The sequence below is a fragment of the Camelus dromedarius genome, chromosome X (genome assembly GCF_036321535.1).
Source record: "Camelus dromedarius isolate mCamDro1 chromosome X, mCamDro1.pat, whole genome shotgun sequence".
Taxonomy (NCBI): Eukaryota; Metazoa; Chordata; class Mammalia; order Artiodactyla; family Camelidae; genus Camelus; species Camelus dromedarius.
Genome location: NC_087472.1, coordinates 94951958 through 94979447, shown reverse-complemented (window position 1 = coordinate 94979447; position 27490 = coordinate 94951958). Strand labels below are relative to the sequence as shown.

Here is a 27490-nt window from a genome sequence, read left to right as displayed (position 1 = left end):
AAAGAAATAAAAGGGATCCAAATTGGAAAAGAAGAGGTAAAAGTGTCATTATATGCTGATGACATGCTACTATATATAGAAAACCCTAAAAGGTCCACACAAAAGCTACTAGAGCTGATTGAAGAATTCAGCAAGGTAGCAGGTTACAAAATTAACGTTCAAAAATCAGTTGCATTTCTTTACACTAACGATAAATCAACAGAAGAAGAAAGTAAAGAAACAATCCCCTTTAAAATAGCACCCAAAGTAATAAAATATCTGGGAATAAATCTAACCAAGGAGGTGAAAGAATTATACACAGAAATCTATAAACCATTGATGAAGGAAATTAAAGAAGACTTTAAAAAATGGAAAGATATTCCATGCTCTTGGATTGGAAGAATCAATATTGTTAAAATGGTCACACTGCCCAAGGCAATCTACAGATTTAATGCAATCCCTATCCAATTACCCAGGACATATTTCACAGAACTAGAAAAAATCATAATAAAATTCATATGGAACCATCAAAGACCTAGAATTGCCAAAGCATTACTGAAGAGAAAGAAAGAGGCTGGAGGAATAACTCTCCCAGACTTCAGACAATACTATAGAGCTACAGTCAGCAAGACAGCATGGTATTGGTACCAAAACAGACATATAGACCAATGGAACAGAATAGAGAGCCCAGAAATGAACCCACAAACTTTTGGTCAACTCATCTTTGACAAAGGAGGCAAGAATATACATTGGAATAAAGACAGTCTCTTCAGCAAATGGTGTTGGGAAAACTGGACAGCAGCATGTAAAACAATGAAGCTAGAACACTCCCTTACACCATATACAAAAATCAACTCAAAATGGATTAAAGACTTAAACATAAGACAAGATACAATAAACCTCCTAGAGGAAAACATAGGCAAAACATTATCTGACATACATCTCAAAAATTTTCTCCTAGAAGAAATAAAAGCAAGAATAAACAAATGGGACCTAATGAAACTTACAAGCTTCTGCACAGCAAAGGAAACCAGAAGTAAAACAAGAAGACAACCTACGGAATGGGAGAAAATTTTTGCAAATGAAACCGACAAAGGCTTGATCTCCGGAATATATAAGCAGCTCATACGACTCAATAAGAAAAAAATAAACAACCCAATCCAAAAATGGGCAGAAGACCTAAACAAGCAATTCTCCAAGGAAGACATACAAATGATCAAAAGGCACATGAAAAAATGCTCAATATCACTAATTATCAGAGAAATGCAAATCAAAACTACAATGAGGTATCACCTCACACCAGTCAGAATGGCCGTCATTCAAAAATCCACAAATGACAAATGCTGGAGAGGCTGTGGAGAAAGGGGAACCCTCCTACACTGCTGGTGGGAATGCAGTTTGGTGCAGCCACTATGGAAAACAGTGTGGAGATTCCTCAAAAGACTAGGAATAGACTTACCATATGACCCAGGAATCCCACTCCTGGGCTTGTATCCAGAAGGAAATCTACTTCAGGATGACACCTGCACCCCAATGTTCATAGCAGCACTATTTACAATAGCCAAAACATGGAAACAGCCTAAATGTCCATCAACAGGTGACTGGATAAAGAAGAGGTGGTATATTTATACAATGGAATACTACTCAGCCATAAAAACCGACAACATAATGCCATTTGTAGCAACATGGATGCTCCTGGAGAATGTCATTCTAAGTGAAGTAAGCCAGAAAGAGAAAGAAAAATACCATATGAGATCGCTCATATGTGGAATCTAAATAACAAAAACAAAAACAAACAAACAAAAACAAAGCGTAAATACAGGACAGAAATAGACTCACAGACAGAGAATACAGACCTGTGGTTACCGGGGGGTGGAGGGTGGGAAGGGATAGCCTGGGATTTCAAAATTGTAGAATAGATAAACAAGATTACACTGTATAGCACAGGGAAATATACACAAAATGTTATGATAACTCACAGAGAAAAAAATGTGACAATGAGTGTGTATATGTCCATGAATGACTGAAAAATTGTGCTGAACACTGGAATTTGACACATTGTAAAATGATTATAAATCAATAAAAAATGTAAAAAAATTATGCAAATTAGCAAGCATTTACACTAAAATGCATATAAATTTCAATTACCTTATACCATCAACAATATGTTGTTTTATATGTTAAAATACATATAAATTTTAGTTCTCTTATACCATCAACAATATGTTCATCCTGACATTCACCAAATATTTTTTAATGTCTATTATAAAGTAGCAGGCACGTGTGAGCATCGAGACCCCTAACCAGGTGTGCACAAGGAGTGGTCGTGGTAACAGCTCAATAAGCAGAGGGAAGAAGACCCATCTAGGAACTTTCTGACACATTCACCTCATCACCTTTATCTCATAGTGTCTCCATTGGTTACTATATTCTTCCCTGCTGACTTGACTAATTCTAGAAGTTTTACTACTATTACTGTTCACTATATTTCAATACCTCTTTTTTACTACTTCCTTTTTTTATAGCATTTTAAGTGAAGTGTCACCAGGGAGAAAATTCTCCCAGAGAAGCTACCTTTCTAATTTAGAGCAACTTGGTTCCTGGGAATAGAAAGAAAGAATGGTAAAATATTCAAATTTTTACCACTATGCTCTGTGAAATGTATGTTCGACACCTTTCAAGCAATTCACTTAGCTTAGCTGTGCCTCAGTTTCTTCCCTCATTCGTGAGATGGGGAAAAGAGTAATATATACCCACACTCCTCAGCATTGAGATGATCAAACGATGTGCCTGAAAACACTGAAGTAATGTAAGTCATTTTTCCTCTATTTAGGGGCAGTTTTCAGCCATATCAAATCTTCTCCTTACAAAAAAACCTGCCTTTTTCTATTTCAGTAATGTATCTCTTGTACAGAGTCTTCAACTAAGGAAAAAAGCATTTCCTCTTTACAAAAGCAAAGAAAAAATTTCATGTGGAAATTTTTTTTCCTAAATTTCTGTTGTAGCACCACCATTATGGATATGCTTGATTGTGTGTTTATTGCTACACAATGGTGCAAATGGTCCAAAATAGACCTTGTCAAGGAACAGACTGCTGTTATGATTGATATGCTTGCACCAGGGTTGCAAGTGTTTCATAAAATATGTATGTTGTTTTCTTTTACTTGGTTTTCCTCTCTTTAATTTCTCCATGTTTTTGTTTGAAGTTGATGGGTCTAATTCAGCTTGGTCACTGCTACATGACCTTTCTTTCTTGGTGTCTGTCTTTGAGTTATTTATCCAGGCATCAGTCCAAGAATCAGGAAAAGGAAACAAAAACTAGTTTCATTCCAATAGTAAATGGTTTGGCATCGTAGAAGTATAAAAGGAAACAGTTGGTTAAAATCATTTTGAGATTTTAAAATATTATCTCTGTATTATATACTTCTCTATATATATTTTATTATCTATATATCCTATACCTCACTGCCATGAATATCTCACAGATTTCTTACTGTTTAGCTAAATTCTTCAACACCTTTAAAAATATCAAATCATAAAAACTGAGTTGCTAAGATAAAATTCATATCTAAAGATCTATATTAAAACTAAAGTTTAATAGTAAATACTTTTATTTAGAAGCCCAATGTTATAAATAACTTCCTTAAAATGATAATAAATGTACATATGGCTCAACAGTCATCAAAACATTAAATGTAGATGTAATGGAACCTGATATTTAATAATTCTGGAGAGTTTCTTAAGTTTTGGAAAAGCATGACTCAAAGCCATAAAGAAGTTAATTACTTCAAAGCTTGTTGCTTCATTCTGAGAAAATAAATTTTTAAATATCATACTCATCCTAAGGCTCAGCTGGTATCTTACATTATACATAATATGATTGCAACAGGCCCCATAAACTACGTACCACTGAAATTATAATGTAATTTCTCTCTAATGTAAACACCAAATATTACACATTAATCACAATATGCTTTGCCATCAGTTTCACATTTGCATATAAGTACAATGCACACATTTTCTTTTCTTTTAAATAGATTTTAGGTGCATTAAAAATGCATTATGCTTGTAGACATTGACATTTTTAAAAGCTTTTCAAATTGAAATCAAATTAGAAAAAAAACAGTTAATATTCGTTTTAATAGGAACACAAATTTCTCAGTCTAGAAAAGCCGATAATGAGTTGTTCTACTTTGCCATCATAATGTACATTTAATGTGTTGTCCTTCACATAGCAACTTGATGCCACCATCAACAGAACATACGCTTTGTGCTGTTTTGCAAGTGGTGAAATGAGTTTTTCTGAAGCAAATATAGTACAGAACTGAACTTCACCAAATTCTCTAGACACCATAATGAGAGTTACTGAGTATATAGGTTTAACTCTTTATAGAATAAATTTATTCATTACTTTATTATACTTGTAGTTTAACAATATTATGAGTGGATTAATTTATTCACCAACACTGAGTAAGAACTTATCATCTCTGCTAATTAAGAGTAAAAATGTTTATTGGATATTTATTGGAATTATAAACTCTGGCACCAAAATAATAATTTCTATATATATGCACAATAGAATTATTGGTGACTAAATTATTTTCTATATATTCTAAATATTATACAATGAGTATGCTTTTCTACCCATTCTATAAGTGTTGGATTGCCTTCACATTTTTTATCTCACTCTGTACTCTCTTCCTTGCCAATCTCATTTATGTTCATTGCTTCCATTTTCAAATACCTGCTCGTGACTTCAGATGTGAACCTCAAGCCCAGACCTCTCCTCTAATATTCAGCTTCATATGTATTTCTACTTTCCTGACATCTCCACTTGAATATTCATCAAAAGTGCTTCAAACACAGCCCTCTTTAAATTGAACTCACCACCTACCACCAAATTACATCCATTCTTATCCTTCCCGCTCTTGGTAAATTGTACACTTGAAGAATCCCCAATCTCAGTAGGTGATGCAACTATGAAAGCAGGCACACAGGCCATGGATATAAGCAGGCATTTTTGACATTATGATCTCCTACACCATCCATGTGCAAACTAGCACACGAGTCCTGCAAATTCTACCCGTACATGGCTTTCTAATCCATCCAAATTTCTCCATCTCTAATGTCACAATACTGGAATACTGTATAAGTATCCGAAATTCTTTTTCCTACGTGTTTTTTCCTTGTTTTCTTTGCTTCCCTTAATCTGTTTTCTACATTTCAGCCACAGTGATCTTTACAAATTGTTTATCTGAGCAGGTCATTCACCCGCTCTAAAACTTTAAGTGGTTTTATTTTGCATCTAAGAAGAAACCCAAACTTCACTACCCCCTCCCCATTGACTTTTACACTCAAGCCAAAGTGGTCATCTTCCAGTCCACTGAGTGTACCAACTTTATTCTTCAATCAGACCTTTGCATAGGCGGTTCCCTTAAGGAACAGTCTTCAAACCTCAACCCATCCTTGTTACTCTAACTTACATATACCCCTTTTTCTAGGTTAAGGCAGCCTTCCCAAACTTACTGAATCAGATAGTATCTCACTATTTTATCTCCCTGTCCTTCTCCTTCATAACGTTTAACAATGTGCAATAAATGTATATATGTGTCTATTGGATTTACATCTGTCTCTTCCACTAGATAATAAGCTCTACGAAGGCAGCGGTCGGCCCACATTTTGCTCACCATTTTATCCTCAGCTCCCAACACAGTGCGTAGCCACATTATTTACCAATAAATAACTGCTGAATTCTGAATTAAGGCATATAATGTTCTGTATTTAGAAAAAATATTAGAGTCGGAATGAAATATATGAAGTCAAATTGGTATACAAAGTGCATAAAATCAGAACATGTTCATTTGCTATAAGAATGCATAAATCCAACTTTGAGATTCAACTTTTGACTTGAATGACAAAGACAATTAATTGTCCACCAGATAAAAACAACATAGTTTCTCTTAAATAAAAGAGCTAAGCTAAGAGCATAATTCCTATGGGTCTTTTCAACTGAATACTTAAGATGATTCTATCATGAATAATGTCCTTACAGTAAATATCATGTTAATTTTTTCTTTATAATGACTTTAATACTAGTTTATAATGGGGACTAATTTTTTAAACCATCATTTTGCTTATCAAGAAAAAACAAAGAAAAGAACAGGCTAAAACAGAAAGTACTGAACAGGGTTGAATGCAATACGTAAAACTAAATAAAGCTGCTTATCTACTGTCAAGGGGTCTTTGCCACATCTGACCAAAAAAAAAAAAAAACAAAAAACAACAAAAAAAAAACTCTAACACCCCTCTTCCCTATCTCTTGTTTAATCTAAGCCTTTGGTATCTTCATGACTTTGATCAAGTTCCTGTTTTAGTAACTAAAGAATAAATGGATGAATGAAAGCTTCTTAATCTTATGAGCCTCAGTTCCTTTGCCTATATAATCCAATAAACAAAACCTATAACCCAGGTGAAGTACAATAATGGGCACAGCACACTTCCTTGAACACAGTGGGTCCTCAATAAATAAACAATTATTACTATTTTATTTTAAAATATTTGCCCTTCCTCCTTACTCTTTCCCCTCATATCCTTGTGGCTCAATAACAGATCAAGTTTTAGAGAATAGGGTGGGGAAACCTGTGTGCCCCATTCCATAATTCAAGACACACCTTAGATTTAAAAAGTTTGGGAAACTAGGCTAATTAAATTTTTCCATTCACAACCACTTCTTTCTTAGGATACTTCTCAGTCGTCTTGTAGTAGTTGATAACCTGTCTTCCCTTTCTTACCTGCCCCAGGAGTGCACATACATACACTGAGGGAGTTAGTTCTAACATTCCCCTAAGAGTGAAGATAAAAACAAACAAACAAACAAACAAAAAAAACCTCTTAACTGATCAGATTTTGAATGCTCCAAATACCCGAGTATTTGGTATTGCTAGCAGCCATCAGGCACAACTGTTTCAAAAAAGGTAAAAACAAACAACAGTGAAAAAACCCACAAGCCATAGCATCAGAGACTTAAAGACGTTTCATTCTAAATTTAGTACAGTATATGCAAATTGGGAGTTGCAGTTACTTTTATGGTCAGAAATGCTGCAATCTTCTTTTTTTTCTATGTAGGATAGGCAGAATTTTAAGATTACCCCCAATGGCTCACAATCCTGTTTAATCCCCTTGCATTGAGTGCAGGAGGGACCTGTGAATGTGATAGGACATCACTCCATGATTAGGTTATGTTACAAGGCACAGCTGACTTTAAGAAAAGGAGATTTTCTGTGATGGATCTGACATAATCAAGTGAGCCCTTAAAAGGGGCAAGACTCCTTCTCCCTGGTGAAAAGGATTCAAAGTGCCTGCAATTCTACATGAGGCAGATTCTTCCGTGCTGGCTTTGAAAATAGAGAGGGCCATGTGGCAAGGAACACAATCAAGTTCTAGAAGCTAAAAATGGCCCCTGTCTGACAGCCAGTAAGAAAACAGAAACCTCAGTACTACAATCACAAGGAACCTGATTCTGCCAAGAACCTGAATCCTTGAAGTGGATCCTTGCCCAGAGCCTCCTAATAAGAATGCAGCCCAGCCAAAAAGACATCTTGAAAGTGGAGACCTGAGCAGAAAACACAAATGAACTATACCTAGACTACTGCCCAACAAAATTGGGAGATAATAAATGGGTGTTAGTTTTTTTAAGCAACTGAGTTTGTAATAACTTACTATGCAGCAATGGAAAATCAACCCACTGGGTTTCTCAAAGGATGCATCAAGACTGATTTTTAGGACTTTCTCAAAGTTTCAACCCAATAAATATTTCTAAACTACTAGTAACTTGTAAAGTTTACAGAATATTTTCTCATATACACTTTTATTTAATCATCTCACCAAACTCAGTAAAAAGAATATCCTTAGAATTTTTTTTTTAAATAGAGTCTCATATAGGGTAATTTTATTGCTCAAGATCACAAAGGCACACAGTGTAATGATGCCTAAAATTTAAAACAAGGCAAGGTATAATTAAGTAATGATGCTCTTAAAAGTGTGAGGCCAGAATCAGTATTAAACACTAAAGACTATCCAGGACTGGGGCTGGAGTGAGACAAGTGAGCTATTCACCTTGAGCTCAAAATTTAAGGTAAGGAGGGGACCAAAAAATCTCAGTTATCATGATAAATTACATCTCAATTCAATATTTTAAAAAATCAAAATAAATGCCAAAATCCATGATAAGAAAATATCACTTTTAAATAAAAACACAATCCACTGGCTAAAAATAGGGTTAGACAAGTGAGGCACTTACTCTCAAGGTTGTACAAGTGCAGGGTCAGATCCTGTCTTTATTTAAAACTTTGATGTTTTTATTTATTTACTTGATTATTTAAAATAAAGAAAATTTATTTATTTTATCACTCACCTCACCTTAGTCCCGGTCCTGACTCAGTAACATGTACCCTTTGACACTTCCTTATCTTCTATTTACTAGGAGGTATTAATACATTCTATTACTGAAATAAACTCTCTACTCAGTTATCTTGGTTGCCTGGCAAGTGGCGAAGTTAAGTGTTCCAAACTATAATTCTCTTAATCTGACAAAGGGACTCCTGGCTGTCAGTCTTAGCATAGTATCACAGGTATTAGGCTCACTGAAGACAGGGCATCCATTCCTCTAATATGTCCTGTTTCTCCTTAACAACATTATCTTGGCTGGAGCTGATGTCTGAGAGAATGAAGCAAGGGGATGAGGAAGCCTTCAGAAATTCTCCTTCATTGGCAGTGTGACCACTGAAATGTTTGCAATGGTACTGGAAGTAGCAGGCGTAAGTGTGGACAATTTGTCCAAGTTGGACTGTAACAGAAAGTAAAGGTGAACAAAGTCTTCAGCCACTGAAAGGCTCAAGTTACTGTCTGGGGTCAAATCACTCAAGACGACTTCTGCCTGAGAAGGCATTATTATACCATTCCGGGAGAAGCAGGAGGGGCAGAAGGACAGAGGGAGAGGGAGGCTATAATTGATAAAGATTCTAAAATAGTTCTAACAGCTGGTTTATGACTTAAGACTCCTTACCCACAGTTTGATTGTCTTTGCTCTATAACAGTCTATATTTCCAAGCTTATTAATTTAGAAACAGATCCCAAAATGTTACCTATTCAAGAAATATTCATTCAAAAATCTAAATATTTAATTACTAACAAGTGAAATGAGAGGTTGGAAAAATTATTTTAATAAATTGAGACAACATATTAGCATATTTATTCAAATAAATCAGATATTTTTGCCTTGACTACATTCACAGAGTCCTGATATGAAGTCCACTAGGACAGCTCTATATTGAATGTTTGTGAACCCAGAGGAAAGAGTGCCACAGTTTGTGTTTTACATCTACATTCGTATAAGCTAAGATAGTAATAACACTTATACTACTGGTCATATCCACGTTAGAACTTATAAACTAAAAAAAAATTAAACTCAACTAGCATAATGACTGGTTAGTTATATAGAAAGAACACAGAAATGGTACCCCCTTCAAAGAAAGCTAGCTTTGAAAAAATCATAGTTAAATTTTCTATATCTTCTAAAATTACAACTATCTGTAGTCACAAATAACATGTCATGTGACCAACGCTAGAGCCTAAACATTGATTATTCTAATGCTGTTCACTGATAATCATTAATAACAGATGAATTATTCCACCAGTTATTAACTGGTTTAGTTCTCAAACAAGATTTTGTTGTTATTTAAAATTACAAAAAATATAAAACAATTTTGGGCTAAAGAGTTTTCTGATAGTGATTAGACAAAGAGAGATTAAGTTTTCTTTATCTATCTCTCTAGGCAGTAAAATGGGGCCACTGCAAAGCTTACCTCAAGAAAACAAAACAGAGGATAATAGAAGGTTCTACCTATAAATATATTTCAGCTAATAATCTGAAAAAGAATGACAGAATTAGAGAATTACAACTCAGCAGCCCCTAATGGATTAACAGATGGCAGTGAGGATCCTCAGTGACTGCCAACATCACCACAAAGGAAACTACAGACCTTATGTATCCCGTAATAGAATTGGAGTATCACCTCTAGAGTGGTTTTGTCAACAAATAGTATTGGAACTCACTATGTTAACAGATAAAGAAGAGAAAGCATTTGATCATGTGCAAGACTAAATAAAAAACCTCAGATTAAAAACTCAACACCAGTCCATGGTAATAACTTTTAGAAAAGCTTATATTAGAATTTCCATATAAAGTCAAAAGCAAACATATCTAAGTGTGAAATGTTAGAAACATTCCCAGTAAAGTTCGAAGAGGACATGGAGGTATGGTACCTATTCTACTGTTCAAACCTAGACTGGATTGGATAGCCAGTATACAGTTGTACACAGGAATACCAAAATAAAAGTTATAAATAATGAAAAGAAAGATAATGTAATTCTCTAATTAAAATCTCCAAAGAAATCAGCTGCCCAAAACTCAAATATATAAGGAACTCCAGAAAGCTGGTATAGAAGATCACTATAGCAAAATCAGGACTCTTAGCATACAAAATAAATAACTAATTAGAATATGTAATGGAAAAATACACCATTCAAAACAGCAGTGATATCCAAAATATACCTAAAAGGTGAACTATCAAATAGGTACATAATCTTTACAGAAGCAAATATTTTAAAAATTACTGATAAACTTAGGTAAAAGAAGTCTCAAATAAAGCAATATGTTATGCTTATTCATGGTGGGTAAAATATTGTACAGACGTCGATTTTCCTTAAATTATTTACAGATTTACGCCTTACCTGATGAGCTCCGTGTCACGTCAGCAGAGAAGTAGCTCAGCACCTACAAGGCGTCAAGGTAAGACATGGAGTGAGGACTGACAGGAGAACCCACTCCAAAACAAGCAGCCACACAGAGCCCCCTACTGTGAGTCTCGGGAGGTCTCAGACATGGCCGCTAGGCTGGAGTTCCCCTTTACGTCCTACTGTGGGTTTCTGAGGGAAATGAGAACCTTGGTCTGAGGCCAGCTGACTCGGCTCAGCAGAAGTCCCAGGCCCTGTCAGGAGTCAGGAAAGACCGCTGAGTGAGCTCTGCGTGATTCCTTCACCTCCCCACGGCCAGAACAGAGAAGGAAGCCCCCAGAACCCCACACCTGCTATAACACTGGGACGCTCAGGTGGGCATGGCCGGAAGTGCTCTCCCTGACTTCCGCCACACCAACTGAGGAGCCGGAGGCTTCGGTCTGAGAGGTGTGGCCTCCTATCGGCAGAGGGAGGAGTCCCAGGATCGAACAGATGTAAAGGTGTGTAATCTTTGTTAGAACTGAAAGGACACACTCCTCCCAGGACTGAGGCGGCCCCACAGACTCCCGCCCTATCCTGAAATGCGCCACCCACACCGGCAACTCCGAGTGGCTCAAGTGTGGCTGTTAGGCCCAACGGCCCCCCGCCCACTTCCGCCGGGAGAATTTGTGGGATGGGAAGCCTTGGTCTGAAGGGACAGTCTCAATTCAGCAGAGGGAGGAGTCAAAGGATTGGTCAGGAGTCAAGTTTAGTATCCTGGGTTAGAACTGAGGTGATAAGGCCCTGCAGAACAGAGATAGCCCACAGAGTTCCGCCCGCCTCTGTCTCGTGGGTTCCTAAAACAGTACCCTTAAGGGAAACAGCGGAGGCAGATTTTCTTGGATCCAAGGTAGAAGAATCTCTCTACCGCGGCTGTGTGCACCATCTCTCCCTCTGTCTTCTAGGGTGACCTCTTCAGCAAACTAATTGCTTGAACTCCTGCCTGCTGTCCCTGACAGGAGTCATCATGCCTCGAGGTCAGAAGAGTAAGCTCCGTGCTCGCGAGAAACGCCGCCAGGCCTGTACTGAGATCCAGGGTCTGGAGGATGCTCAGGCTACCGCTGCAGCAGCAGGAGAGTCTCCCTCCTCGTTCTGTCCTCCCTTCGAGGACAGACCTCAGAATGTACCTGCTGCTGGGACACCTAGCATTCCTCAGGCGGCTCAGGGAACCTCCAGTGCTACTGCAGCTGTGTCGTGCACCGATTCAGGTGAAGGTGCCAATGGCCAAAAGGAGGAAAGCTCAAAATCCTCCAAGGGCACCGAAGGCTCACAAAGAGATCCTTTAAACAAGCAGGTGGTTTTGCTGGTGCAGTTTCTGCTGCAGAAGTATCAAAAAAAAGAGCCAATTACGAAGGCAGACATGCTGAAGTTTGTTATCAAAAGGTCCAAGTGTCATTTCAAGGAGATCCTCAAGAGAGCCTCTGAGCACATGGAGCTAGCCTTTGGTGTTGATTTGAAGGAAGTGGATCCCACCAGGCACTGCTATGCCCTTGTCAGCAAACTAGATCTCACCTTCGATAGCACGATAGATGAAGAAGAAATCATGCTCAAAACCGGCCTCCTGATGATTGTGCTGGGTGTGGTCTTCATGAAGGGCAACTGTGCCCCAGAAGAAGCGGTCTGGGAAGTGCTGAATATAATGGGTGTATATGCTGAGAGGAAGCACTTCATCTATGGGGAGCCCAAGAAGGTCATCACCGAAGATTTGGTGCAGCTCAAGTACCTGCAGTACCGCCAGGTGCCTGACAGCGATCCTCCCCGCTATGAGTTCCTGTGGGGCCCGAGGGCCCATGCTGAAACCAGCAAGATGAGAGTGCTGGAATTTTTAGCCAAGGTTCATGATACGGTCCCCAGTGCCTTCCCATCCTGCTATGAAGAGGCTGTGAGAGATGAGGAAGAGAGAGCCCGAGCACGAGCAGCAGCCAGGGCTGCCATTGCCAGCGTGCGCTCCGGGGCCATGGCCAGCAACTTCCCCGAGGCTAAGTGAAGTTCAAGGCCGGTTCTTCTTTACTTTTTTGGTTGAAAAAAGGTGTGTCAGTCGTCTAATGGTGGAGGGCCAGGGTGGGACTGGAAAGGGTATATCATCCCTGTGTTCCAGCTGTATATTGCTAACTCGCAATTTTACTTTTTTTTTTTTTTTTTTTTTTTTAGGTTATATTTCAAACAGTGAAGTCTGAGGATTGTTTTCCTTGTGGAAAAAGCAGTAACATTCTAAGTGGTGGATGCCCAGAATGGGTCTGGAGGCAACCCAGTGCAAATCATCTTTGTGCTCCTATTCTATATGGTAAACTTAGAGTTTAATCTTTTCCTTTTTTTCTTTTCCTTTCCTTTCTTCACTTCTCTTTTCTTCCTCCCTCCCTTCCCCCTTCCCCTTCCTGTCCTTCTTTCCTTTTGTTATAGTTTAAATGTTGTTTCTTTAGTAGAAGGTGCAAATTTGTGATTTTGGTTACATATTTATTAGATTTAAGTTAATAGGTATAAGATGAGTTTTATCTTGTAAAACAAGTTGGGAAACCTTTCATATTTACTGAACTAGAACAACAAAACATGGCATGGTAATAGGCATTTCTTTGGAAATGTGAAAAACTTTCACGGTAAAATTATTGGGATCAAAAGAATAGGAGAAAAGTAAAAAATGTGCAGTTTTTCTTTCCCTTATCCATTTTAATCTGCTGTCTGGTAAAAATAAAAGATATATACCTGGATTTGCTTATCTTATTAAAGAATGCAGGAGAAATAAAATGTTTACAAACTAGCAATCATGGTCACTGGCTCGTTCATTCCCCAAATATTAATTGAGCATCTGCTCTCTGAAAGTTATTGTGTTAGAGATGGTGAAACTAGGATACACAGCTCCCCTGCCTTCAGAATTCTACAGTCAAGGAGCAGTAATTATACAGAGAACGTGGTGAAATAGCCTCTACGACCTAAAGGACAAGTAAGAAGCAGTCAGGAGGTAAGGGGGCAGGAAGGAGGTTGGGAGAAGTGGGAAGGGGAGAGTGTCCGGCTGAAAACAATGAAGTACAGATTCTCTGGGGATCCGCAATTTGGGGTTTTGAGAAAATAGAAGTCTCTCAGTGAGATATCCTGTTGATTTAAGCTGGGTGGTTGGCTAGATGAGGCTGTGGGACTGGTGAGCAGAGGTGTTCTCAGCACTGACGGACAAAATCCTGGAATGCAAATTGGCTCTTAAGAGCTACTTTAGTATCATCAGTAAGCCAGAGGAAAAGCTCCTCCTCGGGCAGAAATGGAAGGTGTCCTGTGCTCTTGTTCACATGCAACTGAACACAGAGCACAGTCTAATTGTTTTGTGCACAGGATCTTCGAGGAATTTCTGAGAAATAAGGGTGATACTTCCTTGAGATGGAATGAGAACCAGATCCCAAGGCAATGAGAGGGCAATTTAATTAAGTTATCTTGAGTGTAATTCTGCCAAACTCTAAGGGAGGGCTCCATGTTTGGTGGTGAAGAAATGATGAAAATACAGGTGATTTGGATGGAAAGGCACCCAGGCAGGAACTTTTTGGTCCTTGACACAAATTCTAGGACCTCTGAGTTGCATCCACCTGGGGAAGACTCCCTGACAGACAAATTAAGTTAAACATCCTCAAGTGGGGGAAATTTATTTAGTTTTACTTGCTAAGCAGCATCATGGGCTCATTTGGTAGAAAGCTGCGTATTCTGTGATGTCTCCTGAATTAATAAGACATACATCTTCCCAGAGGGGAGGGTGGTATCATCCGTGGTTAAAAAAGGAAAACTCATAAGATAACTGCCATTCATTAAATTTTAGACCTTCCTCTGTCAAGTGCTTCATATCCATTACATATCTTCCAACAGTCCTACAAGATAGGGCTTTATCAGACACACCCTGCAGATGAAGAACTTGTGATTTTCTCAAGTTCACATGGCTGATAAGTGAAAGAGCTGGGACTAGACCCCTGGTCCAAATTTTTCAAGAGTCCACACTTTTCCACATCTCCAGCCTGAGGCAGACCTTCCGTCTCTTCATTCTCTATTATTCTCACTACTCCAAGAAGGATCACATACAATTATAAAAGTACACAAAGCAGTCCTGATGAAGGAAGGTGAACATGAGAATAAAGCACATTGTGGGGACTGTCTGTGGGCTTCATTGGCTGAGGACCCTGCTGTCCCCAGCCCCAGGTTTCCCTGACAGCTGGCTCCAGAGCACTTTCCTGCATTACAGAACGTTTCCCCTGGGTCTTCCTCAGTGTGCCCTCCTGTCCAAATTGGAACCTCATATGCTGACCAGCTCTTCACTGTGTCCTCTGGCTGCACCCTGTTTCCTGTGATGCAAACAGTCCAGAGTCACCTGCCTTCCCCTTGATTAGAGTGGTCCAACTCTCTGTAGGCGTACCTTGAAGGTCCCATCCCTCCCAGAGGAACCACTGACAGTGAAGTTTAGAAACCTCATTACCACAGCCACACCCCCACGCCTCAAGCCTCAAAGTGTATTCTAAATGAGCTGGTGATTAGAGTCTTATTTCTTACAGAAGATACTGGTTCTTGGCATATAACTGAAGTTGAATGGGGAGTTTTGTAAACAACTCAGATAGCGTCAGTAGGATTTTGAAGGAATGTGCTATTTGAGACCAGCCACTGAAAACATACGAATGAGCTTACCTAGATGGTCAATAACCAAAGCCTCCCTCATACATTGAAGGTGAGGAAAGACCATGGAAATCACTGTGTAGCACACATCTACTGAGGCTGAATTCTTCAGAAGCCAGAGTCTTTCTACGAGAAGAAATATAGTTTCTTGGCAGACATGCTGTCTTTGAACAACAAAGATCAAAATAATTCACCACCCTTCTTCTGCCTCTGATCTCAGTATTCGCCCCAGAGGAAAACCCTGGTTTTGCCTTGTGCCTAATGACACCTGTAAACGTGTCCTGCATGTTCGGTCATGCTGAGAGTGGCCGGGACTCAGAAGCAGGGTTGTGACGTGCTTCAGTAGAAGGAGAACATTCTCATCCTATTGAGACTCTAGAATTTATTGCAAAGGTGAGTTCAGAAGGGTGCTATTGAGTGAAGGAGGGGGGCCCTCTCTGCTGAGACTTTATAGCATCCTTTTGAAAATTAAATGTGATCCAGTATTTGAAAGCACCTCCCATGTAGCAGGATTCAAAAGAAAAGTTGGAGATTTGCAAGGCCGGTGTGGCCTCCTTAGAAACTCCACCAAGAAATGGAAGAGGGCTGATGAAAACAAGCTCTAATTGGTCTTTGTTGAGCACCTACTGTGTAACAGTGGGTTGGAGGGAATGCAAGTGCTCGCTCATCTCTTGTGTTGCCCTCCTTCCTGGGCTCATGGGGAGACCACTTTCCCAATGCACCTGTACTTAGGAAAGCTCATGTGACACTGAAATATGAACAGAAACAATGTTTGTCACCTCTAGGCCAAGGTATTTGAAAGCCAGTATACCACCTCCATGCTCTCTGTTCCATTCAACAGCACACACGGAGATCACCTGTTGAGAAGTGGAACCACCAATGGGAGCAGCCTGGATCCCTGGGTCATCTGACAGTGGAGGCCCCTGACTACCCACCCCAGATTTTATGTGTATGAGAAATAAACTTCTGTTGTTTTAAGCCACTGCAGGTTTGTAGGCTTTGTTGCATCAGTTACTTTATCTGATTAATGCACACCTACTATTTTTATGGTTAGCTGTATTTAAATATTGTAATTACAAGGGTAATAGGACATACATTCTTGCTGCAAAAAATTCTAATACAGATAAATTACAATCTCCTCCTTTTCTTAAAATTCAGTCCCCTCCTCAGAGGCAACCACGATTAACAACGTGATGTGTGTCGTTTTAAAGCTGCTCTGAGGCTTTTTCATATGTAGATATACTATAAAAATACATAAATGTAACATACACGGCTAACAATCTACGTATTGTTCTGCCTCTTTACCTTGTCACTTAACAAAATGAATGCAGGATATTTCCATGACAGCACATGTAGATCCGCCACACTCTTTTAACTACTCCCTACAATTCTTTTTCTTTTTTAAAAAACAGGCTTATTGAGCTATAATCGATAAACAAAAAACTGCACATATTTAATATGTAGAATTTGATGAGTTTGGACATAAGCATCCACCATCACCGCGATGACGGTAATAGACTTATCTAACACCTCCAAAAGTTTCCTCGTGTTCCTTCGGTTTTTTTCTTTTGTGGTGAAGACACTTAACGTGAGATCTACGCTCTTTCAAAAAGCTTAAGTGCATTAATACAGTACTGTTAACTGCAAGCACTCTGCTGTACAGCTGATCTCTAGCACTAATTCATCTTGCATATCTGAACGTTTGCAGCAATTAAACAACTCCCCATTAAACCCTTCCCCCAGTCACTGGTAACCACAGTTGACTCTGCCTCTATGAGTTTGACCATTTTAGGTACCTCATATAAGCAGAACCACGCAGTGTTTGTCCTTCTGTGACTGGCTTATTTCACTTAGCATAATATCCTTTATGTCCATCCATATTGCTGCAAATAGCAGGATTTCCTCTTTTAAGGCTGAATAATAATCCACTCTGTGTGTGTGTCTGTGTGTGTGTGTGTGTGTATGACATTTTCTTTGTTCATTTATCTTTGATGGACATTTGAGTTGTTTCCATAAATTGGCTATTGTGAACAGTGCTGCAGGGAACATGAGAATGCAGATATCTCTTCAAGATCCTAACTTCTATTCTTTTGAATATATACCCAGAAATGAAACTGCTAGGTTACATGATAGTTTTATGTTTAATTTTTCAGAAACTTACATACTGTTTTCTATAGTGGCTGCACCATTTTACATTTCCATCAACAGTGTACAAGGGCTTGATTTCTCCACATCTAACCCAACACTTAATTATCTTTTTTTTTTATTATAACCAGCCTCACTGGTGTACAGTGATAGCTCATTTTGGTTTTGAGTTCAATTTTTTTTTTGATAATTAGTGATGCTAAGCATCTTTTCATACCTTTTGGCCATTTGAAGGAGAGATCATCAAGAAGAATAAGATAGGAGCAATCAGGGTGTTGCGAACTTGATTACGCAGAGGGGTTAATCATGTATCTTGGGAACGTCAATCATCATGTTCCAATCTGCCTTCCAAAAAAAAGACAGATAAGGATTATCCTACTTATGTTTGTGTGATAATTAACCATTCTCCTCTCATGAACGTGAAAATTGTTTCCCATTTGTTGCTATGATGAATAGGACTGGAATAAATATCTCTGAACCTGAAATCTCGGACAAACGTGCATGCTTTCTCATAGGAAAGAGATAGCAAAGTGCAAACGAGTAAAGTGGGCAGAGTGTGAAACTGAAAAATTTTTACAAATATTGCTGAATTTCTCTTCCAAAAAATGCCATACCAATTTATAGTCTCTCCAATTCAAGTGTGTGAGTGCTTTACATTCTTGTAAGCATTTTATTTCATCAGTCTTTTAAATTTTAGTCAAACTTTGGGATGAAAGGTATTGTCTCATTGTTATTTTATTTCCCTATTTTCAAATAGGTTGAGTATAAAATTAAATCAATTTCTTATCCATATAGAGCTAGATTTCTGTATTGGTGTCTTGAGTACCTGGATTCTTCTAGGCATACTTTACATTCTGAAATATCAGTAAGATGCCCCTCTCCTTTACTCTGAAAAGCCAGGACTTGATGAGAATGATCAGTTGCTAGGCAACGGAGCCAGGCAAGACACCTTTAGCTAGTGAAGATCTGAGATCAGAGCCATTGCCAGAATCCATGAGACAGACCATATGAAAAACCTTATCCAGAAAGCCCAGGGTAAGCTGGCACTTTGCATTCTGGATTTAGAGTTCAGCAAAAGGCAGAGAAGTGACCATAAGGAGAGAAAGAGGAGAATCTGGGTGGAAGGTCCAAGACAACCTCAGTTAATAAGCCTCGGAAATCTCTGAATTACCACCAGCAGCTGGAATTTGTGACATCTGAGTGGGCAGATCTACTGGATGAAAGGACTAGAGGCATGCAAAAAACCTCACCCTACCTTGGCATCCTCTGTGTCTACTGTCAGGCAGAGTATAGGTAGCTCTTCTGTGTCACCCAGTGATGCTAGATGTTGAAAAAGCTATATCTCTGGGCGATTCTGGTAGTTCACTGCATCCTTACCCATGTTCCTGGCTGGGAGCCGTACTGATGGCTGCTGGAGGCTGGTATTTTTACCCTGTGTACAGTGCCCTCCTCCACTGAGTTTGGGGCAGTATGAATGGGCAGGCTTGGTAAGTGATGACAGTTCAGATAGGCCAGGAATACCAGTGAGTAGTGGAAGGGGACCTAAAACTACAAAGAGGGAGAAATTGAGAGGAGATGTCCTGAGGCTAATTATTACTTCAATGATTCTGCACATAAAGGGCTGAGGGTGGACATGTCTGGAAAAGATAATCTAGATGATATCCCCAGCTCAGACTGCCCCACGTGGCTCCTGAGTTCTTGAAACACCAGAGGGAAGATGTCCCACAGTTGTGTTTGGCGGCCTATGTCACCGCCAGATATTTCCCAGGGTAGTAGGTTGATTCAAAATGCAGACATTTGCAGGGAAGATGGAGAACCTGTGGAGGTGGCACAGTTTCTTATTAAATTGACCATGGGTGACAGAAATGTGTGCAGTCTAGACCTCTATCTTTATTATAATACCTAACCTCAGTGGACTGGAAAAAAAATTGTTGTATCAGCCATTCCCAAAGTAATCACATGATCTATAGTACAATATAAATCACCATTCACTGTGGGATGTTACATAAAATGTAGAGATTATTTGTGTTTCTAAGAAGGTCACACACATTGTATGAGGGGCAACTGAGTAAGACTAATATACAGTGAAAGGGACAAGAAATATGGCTTATTTACCTATATTAAAAATTTAAGAAAAGTTGGTATATTCTTCCTTTAGTACATTTTCCCCTATCTTTAATTTTTGACAGCAGTTTTATCTTTTCTACCAGCCATAACCCTGAGCTCATTCTTTGCCTATCCTTTCACATTTACATAAGCAATAGTTTCCTATCCCACAACCTGTGTATAGCTCTGCATTTTCTTTTCAATCACTGTGCCTATCAGAAGCATATTATCATTGGGCAACCCAATAAACTGCAATAGACCTCAGAAATTCTGTCTCATAAGGAGAGAAGAACTGGACATTGGTGAATATTAGTAACTGTCCAAGTTGTAGCCTTCTTACATATTTAAAATCTTTAATTTTGAAAAAATTTTAGAGTTACATAGAAATTGTAAAAATAGTACAAAGAGTTCCTGTGCCCCTTACAACCAGCTTCAGTCAGAAATCTGTTTATCTTGTGATAGTACATTTACCAAAATTCAGAAATTAACATTAGTGTAATAGCATTAAGTAAACTACAATCAAATCTGGATTTCACCAGATTCAAATGAGCATGCAATCAATCCTTTTTGTTTTGTTTTGTTTTCTTTAGTATATAACTAAGTACAATTTTATCACATGTATAAATTGTGTAACCAATACCAGAATAAGGACACAGAACCTTTCCAAAACCCCAAAGAAACTCCCTTGTGTTCCTCCTTTATAATCTCATCAAATGTAATCCCTGGTAACGACTGATCTATTCTCCATTAACATATTTTTTTCATTTTAAAAATATTATACAAATGGAATTAAAGATTATGTAACTTTATGGGATTGGCTTTTTCACTTAGCATAATGCACTTGAAATCCACCCAAGTTGTGACCATGAATAATTTATCACTTTTGATTTCCAAGTAATCTTCCCTTGCATGGAGATACAACAGTTTGCTTACCCATTCATCCACTGAAAGAGATCTAGGTTATGGTCCAGTTTGAGGCTACTACAAATAAAGATGTTATGTCCATTTGATTATGGTGTTTTGTGTAAATATATATTTTCATTTCTCCAAATTTTCAGAAGGGGGTAAGTGTATGTTTAACTTTATAAGAAACTCACAAACTGACTTCCAGAGATGGTGGACCATTTTACATTCTCACCATCAATGAATGACAGATCTAGACGCTCCACACCCTCATTAGCACTTGATATTTTCATGAGTTTTTATTTTTCCCATTCTAATAGGCGTGCAGTAGCTTAAAATTATATTGAGGCTTAAAATTACATTACACTAATAGTTAATGATGTTGAATATTCTTTCATCTGCTTATTTACTATCCATATATCCTCTTTGGTGAACTTATGCCCATTTACTAATTGGATTATCTATTTCATACTATTGCATTTAGAGAATTTGGGGGGGGGCGGGCAGAAGGTAACAAGTTTTTCAACAAATAAGTGATTTGCAAATATTTTCCCCCAGTCTGTGGTTTGTATTTTCCTTCTCTTAACAGTGTCTTTCACAGAACAAAAAGTTTTAATTTTTATGAAATACAATTTATCAGTGTTTTCTTTCATGGATTTAAAGTCAAGTATGAGAATTCCTCATGGTGGAGGTAACTTGTGTGCCCTGAAGTTGGAGTGGTTCTATAGCCTCGAATAAAAGGCATCTGACAAGACCAATGCAGGAAAAATTTTAAAGTTCTGCCCTGTGTCTTCCCAGTGTGTCTTGGGACACTTAATTTCTACTGATTCATTGCATGAATCTGAGAGAGCACACAGACCACAGGTGCCAGTGTCCGTGGGGTTATGTAAGGACAGCATATCTGAAACCTCTTTGGAGGTGAGTACTGGCCTTTGTTATTATTTTAATGGAATATCGTATGTGGACTAGAAATAGAATAGTGACTATCACAGTAAATCACATACAGAAAGGCTAGTATTTTTTCAGGAAACTTTTGAGATTGGGTATACTTGCAAATATACATGTACACACATATACACTCATATATACTCATACTCACAGACATACACAGTTGGTAGCTATTTCTGTGTGAGCACTCATGCAGACTTCCCAACCAAGAAGGTGACTGTTGGTGCAATTCCTTTTGCTCAGTTATAAAATGAACACCCATTACAAATGCAAACATGCTGGAAAAGATCAACAAAGAGTACAAAGACAACTTCCTTGTAATCTTCTGGAAAGCCTCTGAACACAGGGAGCTGGTCGTTTGACTTACCTTGAAGGAAGTGGAATCTACCAAGCACTTCTATGGCTTGTCAGCAAACTGGATGTCACTAACGATGGGAGTTTGAATGGTGGCAGGGCTTGCCAGAGACCAATCTTCTGATGACTCTCCTCGGCATATCTTCATGAAAAGCAACTGCTCTACTAAGGAGGAGATCTATCAATTCTTTAATATAATGGGGGTGTAGACTGGGAGGAAACACTTCATCTATTCAAGCCCAGGATGCTTATTGCCAAATATTTGTGCAGGAAAAGTGACAGGAGTGCCAGCAGGTGCCCAACCATGATCCTCCACAATATGAATTCCTGTGAGGGTCCAAGAGCTCATGCTGAAACAAGAAAGATGAGAGTCTTGGGGGTTTGGGGAAGGTCACTTATATCATCCACAGTTCCTTCCCATACCAACATGGAGAAGCTTTTAAAAATGAGGAAGAGAGAGGTTGAGCAAGCTGTAGCAAGGGTTAGCACTACTACCACGGACAGCATACGTTCCAGAGCCATGTCCAGTTTCTTCTCCTACCCATACTGAGTCCGAGCTGCTTCCTTTTAATTTGTAACTGAAGAGAGAAGTCAATGTTTCAAGTAGTGAGGAACTGGTATTGGGCTGGAGGGAGCACAGTGTATATCATTTTGTCTTTCTGTTTTATGTGGAATCTTGGAGATTTCCTCCCTCCCTCTTCCCATCTCTTCCTTCTTTCTTTCTCTTTCTAATTTTTTAATTTTTCTATTTTTAAAGTTTGTTGAAGTATAGTCAGTTACAGTGTGTCAATTTTTGGTGTATAGCATAATGTTTCAGTCATACATATATTCATTTTCATATTCTTTTAAATTATAGGTTACTACAAGATATTGAATATAGTTCCCTGTGCTATACTGAAGAAATGTTTTTTTATTTTATATATAGTAGTTAATATTAGCAATTCTCAAAATCCCAATTTATCCCTTCCCACCCCTTTCCCCTGGTAACCATAGGTTTGTTGACTATGTGCATGAGTCTGTTTCTGTTTTATAGATGAATGAGTTCATTAGTGTCTTCTTTTTTTTCTTTCTTTCTTTCTTTCTTTCTTTCTTTCTTTCTTTTTCTTTCTTTCTTTCTTTCTTTCTTTCTTTCTTTCTTTCTTTCTTTCTTTCTTTCTTTCTTTCTCTCTTTCTTTCTTCCTTTCTCTTTCTTTCTTTCTTTCTTTCTTTCTTTCTTTCTTTCTTTCTCTCTCTCTTTCTCTCTCTCTCTCTCTCTCTTTCTTTCTTTTAGATTCCACATATGAGTGATATCATATGGTATTTTTCTTTCCCTTTCTGGCTTACTTCACCAGGAATCACAATCTCTAGATCCATCCGTGTTGCTACAAATGGCATTATTTATTCTTTTTTTATGGCTGAGTAGTATTCTACTGTATAAATACACTACAGCTTTTTTATCCAGTCATCTGTTGATGGAAATTTAGATTGTTTCCATGTCTTGGCTATTGTGTATAGTGCTGCTATGAACACTGGGGTGCATGTATCTTTTTCAATTCGAGTTCTTTCCAGATATAGGCCCAGGAGTGGGATTGCTGGATCATATGGTAAGTCTATTTTTAGTTTTTTGAGGAATCTCCATATTGTTTACCATAATGGCTATAATTTTTTCATTTTTCTTAATTTCATTCATTCTAATTAATTTCTAAATGTTGTATCTTTTAATAGACGATTTAAATAGCTTCAGAATATAAGTTTATTAATCAAAACTGTGGTTATACACTTATCACTGCATATCAGGTTTAAGAGTAGAAGCTATGTAATTTGGAAAACAAATTGGGAAAATCTTCCATCTTATTTTATGATACAGAACAGGATATCATGGCATTGAGCAAGGGTTTCTTTGGAAATATGAAAGATCTCAGTAGTAAATTGTTGGGCTTAAGAAATAGGAATGTAGTGGGGGAGGGAATAGCTCAAATGGTAGAGTACATGCTTAGCATGCATGAGGTCCTGGTTCAATCCCCAGTATCTCCTCTAAAAATAAATAAACCTAATTACCTCCTCCACCCCCATCAAAATAAAAAATAATAAAAAATAATTTTTTTTAAGAAATAGGTAATGTGAAATATGGTGGACTCATGACCTTTCTGATAATTTTAGCCTGTCATTTTACAAAATCAAAAGATGCATACATGAATCTGTTTAAATTATCCAAGAATGCAGGAGAAATTAAAACTTAGATAGTATGTTCATTAGCTCATTTATTCTCTAAACATTAATTGAACATGTGCCCTTTGAAAAACACCTTGATACTCTTGGGAATGTTAGGGATTTTGTGTCTAGGAGCAGTTGGAAGTTATGAGATATCATGGTAGCCCAATTAAAAAGGAGTGAAAGGGTAGGATCCCAGGTAAGAGCTGTTAGGTGTAAAAGCCCTGAGTCAAATCCATTTGGGCATCTGGGAAACTGCAATTTTTCAGTGGAAAGGAAGTTTTAAGCTTAGCTATATGGTGGTTGAGCTAAGGCTATGGGAGACCCTCAAATGGTGTGTCTCAGACTTGAGAGACTAAAGCCTAAAATGTAAAACAGCTCTTAGCAGTTACTCTTGAATCCTGGATAAACTAGAAAGAAACTTTCCACTAAAGGAGGCAAGGTAGGTGTTACAAGTACTAGTCACAGGGCATTTGATCAGTTTGCAAAGTAATTGTTCTACATTCTCAACTACAAACACATGCTATCTTCCATAAAAAAGAAGGATGATTCAGATGGTGGAAACAAGAATCCACAAGATGGAGGTGATAATCAGAGGAATTTTCCCCAGGCTTTGAAATCCTAATCAAGGAACTGAAACACCTTTCCATTGGTAGTTCAGAACTGTTATTGTCCAGTGACTCCTATACCACCCATTTGCTTGTTTCTAAACAGGAATGTCTATAGATTAACATCTATTGCTATTGCTATCTCACCATTGTACATTGGATTTGTTCAGACAGATGACTTGTCTCTTTATTTTACAGGTCCACAAATAGAGATTTATCATGCCCAACTGGTATGCTTAATAAACTTCCCCCCAAGAGCCTCATCATCTGCAGTTGGACCTGATTTAGATGATGAGACTGGGATTTTAAGTTGATATAGTAATGAGGCAAGACTTCTGGGGACCTTGGGAGAGGTTAAATGAATTTTGTATAAGATAAGGACAGGAAACACTGGGGCCTAGAAAGTAAACTGGCAGACAGAATCTCATGAGGCCCACTGTGGGCAGGGCCTGTGACTTGCTTGTAACCAATACATTATGACAAAGGTGATGAGATGTCACCCACATGATTACATTATATTATATGTATCAGGAAAATAATTAGAAATAAAGTATCCTGCTGACTCAAAAATTCCTCTCCACAAACTGTATGTAAAATAAAAAAATCTAGATTAATAAGGAGAGGCCTTTCTTGAAAAAGGATTATTACCAGGGTAGAAAGGGACTTTTGAAATAGGGGGAGGGGAATTCTTGCAATAGAAGCTGCAACCATAAGATCTACAAGGATCTCAAGCACCTGGCAAAAAAGGTTATTCTTAAGATGGTGGAGTGGTAGGACCACGAGCTTGCCTCTCCTTGTGACTACAATGAAACCACAACTGAATGCTAAACAATCATCGAGAAAAGACTGGAACCTAGCAAAAAAGATCTTCTGCAACTGGAAACATAAAGAGGGAACCACAGCAGAATGGTAGGAGGGGCGTGCTTGTGATATAATTGGGCCCCATACCCCCTGGGTGGGCAACCCACAAGCTGAAGATTAGTTAAGCCGCAGAGGCCCTCCCACAGGATTGAGAGCTCTAAGCCCCATGTCAGGCTCCCCAGCTTGGATCCCAGCACTGGAAAAAAAGTAGAACCCGGGACATCTGGTTTTGAAGGCCAGGGGGGCTTGGCTCTCGGAGCCTCATAGGACTGGGGGAAAGGGAGACTCCATTCACTTGAGAAGCATACCTGGAAACTCACGTGCACCAGGTCCAAGGGAAGAGGCAGTGATTTCATAGGAACCTGGGCCAGACCTGCCTGCTGGATTTGGACGGTCTCCTAGGGACATGGGAGATGGCTGCGACTCACTTAGGGGACATAAAAGCTGGTGGCGGACATTCTGGGAGTGTTAATTTTCATGAGCCTTCCTGGAAGCTGACATCTTGATTGGATCATTAGCACCAAGACCTAGCTGCACGCAACAGCCTGTAGGGAAGCCTCAGGCCAAACAACATAACAGGGTGGGAACACAGCCCCACCCGTCAGTAGACTTCCTAAGCCACAAAGGCCTCTGGACACAGCCCTACCCAAGAGAGGTCCAGGACCAAGCTCCACCCAGCAGTGGGCAGGCACTGGCTCCTCCTGCCAGGAAACCTGCATAAGCCTCTAGTCCAGCCTCATCCACCAGGGGCAGATACTCGAAATAAGAAAACAACTATCCCAAAGCCTGTGGAAGGAATCCACAAACACATAGAAAGATAGATGATATGAGGTGGCAAAGGAATATCTCCCAGGCCAAGCCACAAGATAAAATCCCAGAAGAAATAAGTGATGAGGAGATAGGTAATTTATTTCAGAAAGAGTTTAGAGTAATGATGGTGAAGATGTTCAGAGAACTCAAGAGGAGTATAGATGCACAGAGTGAAGTTTTTAGCAAAGAGTTGGAAAATATAAAGAATACCCAAATGGAGTTGAAGAATAAAATCACTGAAATGAACAACACACTAGAAGGAACCAAGAACAGACTAAATGAGGCAGAAGAACAGATCAGTGAGCTAGAAGACAGATTAGTGGAAATCACTACTTCAGAACAGAAAAAAGAAAAAAGAATAAAAAGGAATGAGGATAGTTTAAGAGAACTCTGGGACAACATGAAGTGCTCTAATATTTGCATTATAGGGGTCCCAGAAAGAGAAGAGAGAGAAATGACCTGAGAAAATTTTTGGAGAGGTAACAGCTGAAAACTTCCCCAACCTGGGAAAGGAAACGGTCACTCAAGTCCTGGATACACAGAGGGTACCACACAGGATCAACCCCACCAAGGCACAGAGTCATCAAATTGACAACAATTAAGGATAAGGAGAAAATATTAAAATTAGCAAGAGAAAAGCTACAAATAACATACAAAGGAACTCCCATAAGGTTATCAGTTGATTTTTCAGCAGAAACTCTACAGACCAGAAGGGAGTGGCACGATATATTTGAAGTGATGAAAGGGGAAAACTTACAACCAAGAATACTCTATCCAGCAAGGCTCTCGTTCAGACTTGATGGAGAAATCAAAAGCTTCATAGATAAACAAAAGCTAAAAGATTTCAGCACCACCAAACCAGCTTTACAACTAATGTTAAAGGACCTTCTCTAGTCATCAAACCATAAGAAAAGAGAACAAGAAGAAGAAAGAGAAAAAAAAAAAACAAAAAAAAACTGAGACCTACAAAAGATTGCTTTGGCTGTTTGAGGTCTTTTGTGGTTCCTTATAAATTTTGGAATTGTTTGTTCTAGTTCTGTGAGGAATGTCGCAAGTATTTTCATGGGGGTCGTGTTGGATCTGTGGATTGTTTTCAGTAGTGTGGCCATTTTGATAGT

General features: G+C 38.7%; 1 protein-coding gene and 1 non-coding gene across 2 annotated transcripts; one reads left to right on the top strand and one right to left on the bottom strand.

Moving 5' to 3' along the window:
* Window positions 1-11779: 11779 nt before the first annotated feature.
* Window positions 11780-12799, top strand: LOC105094651 (melanoma-associated antigen B18). The gene has a single exon (XM_010986717.3). It carries the CDS (start codon window positions 11780-11782, stop codon window positions 12797-12799), a length of 1020 nt encoding a protein of 339 aa, XP_010985019.1.
* A 5045-nt stretch (window positions 12800-17844) lies between these two features.
* Window positions 17845-17977, bottom strand: LOC116151077 (U8 small nucleolar RNA). The gene has a single exon (XR_004134861.1). It is a non-coding gene; the product is annotated as a U8 small nucleolar RNA (small nucleolar RNA).
* Between the last annotated feature and the right edge of the window lie 9513 nt (window positions 17978-27490).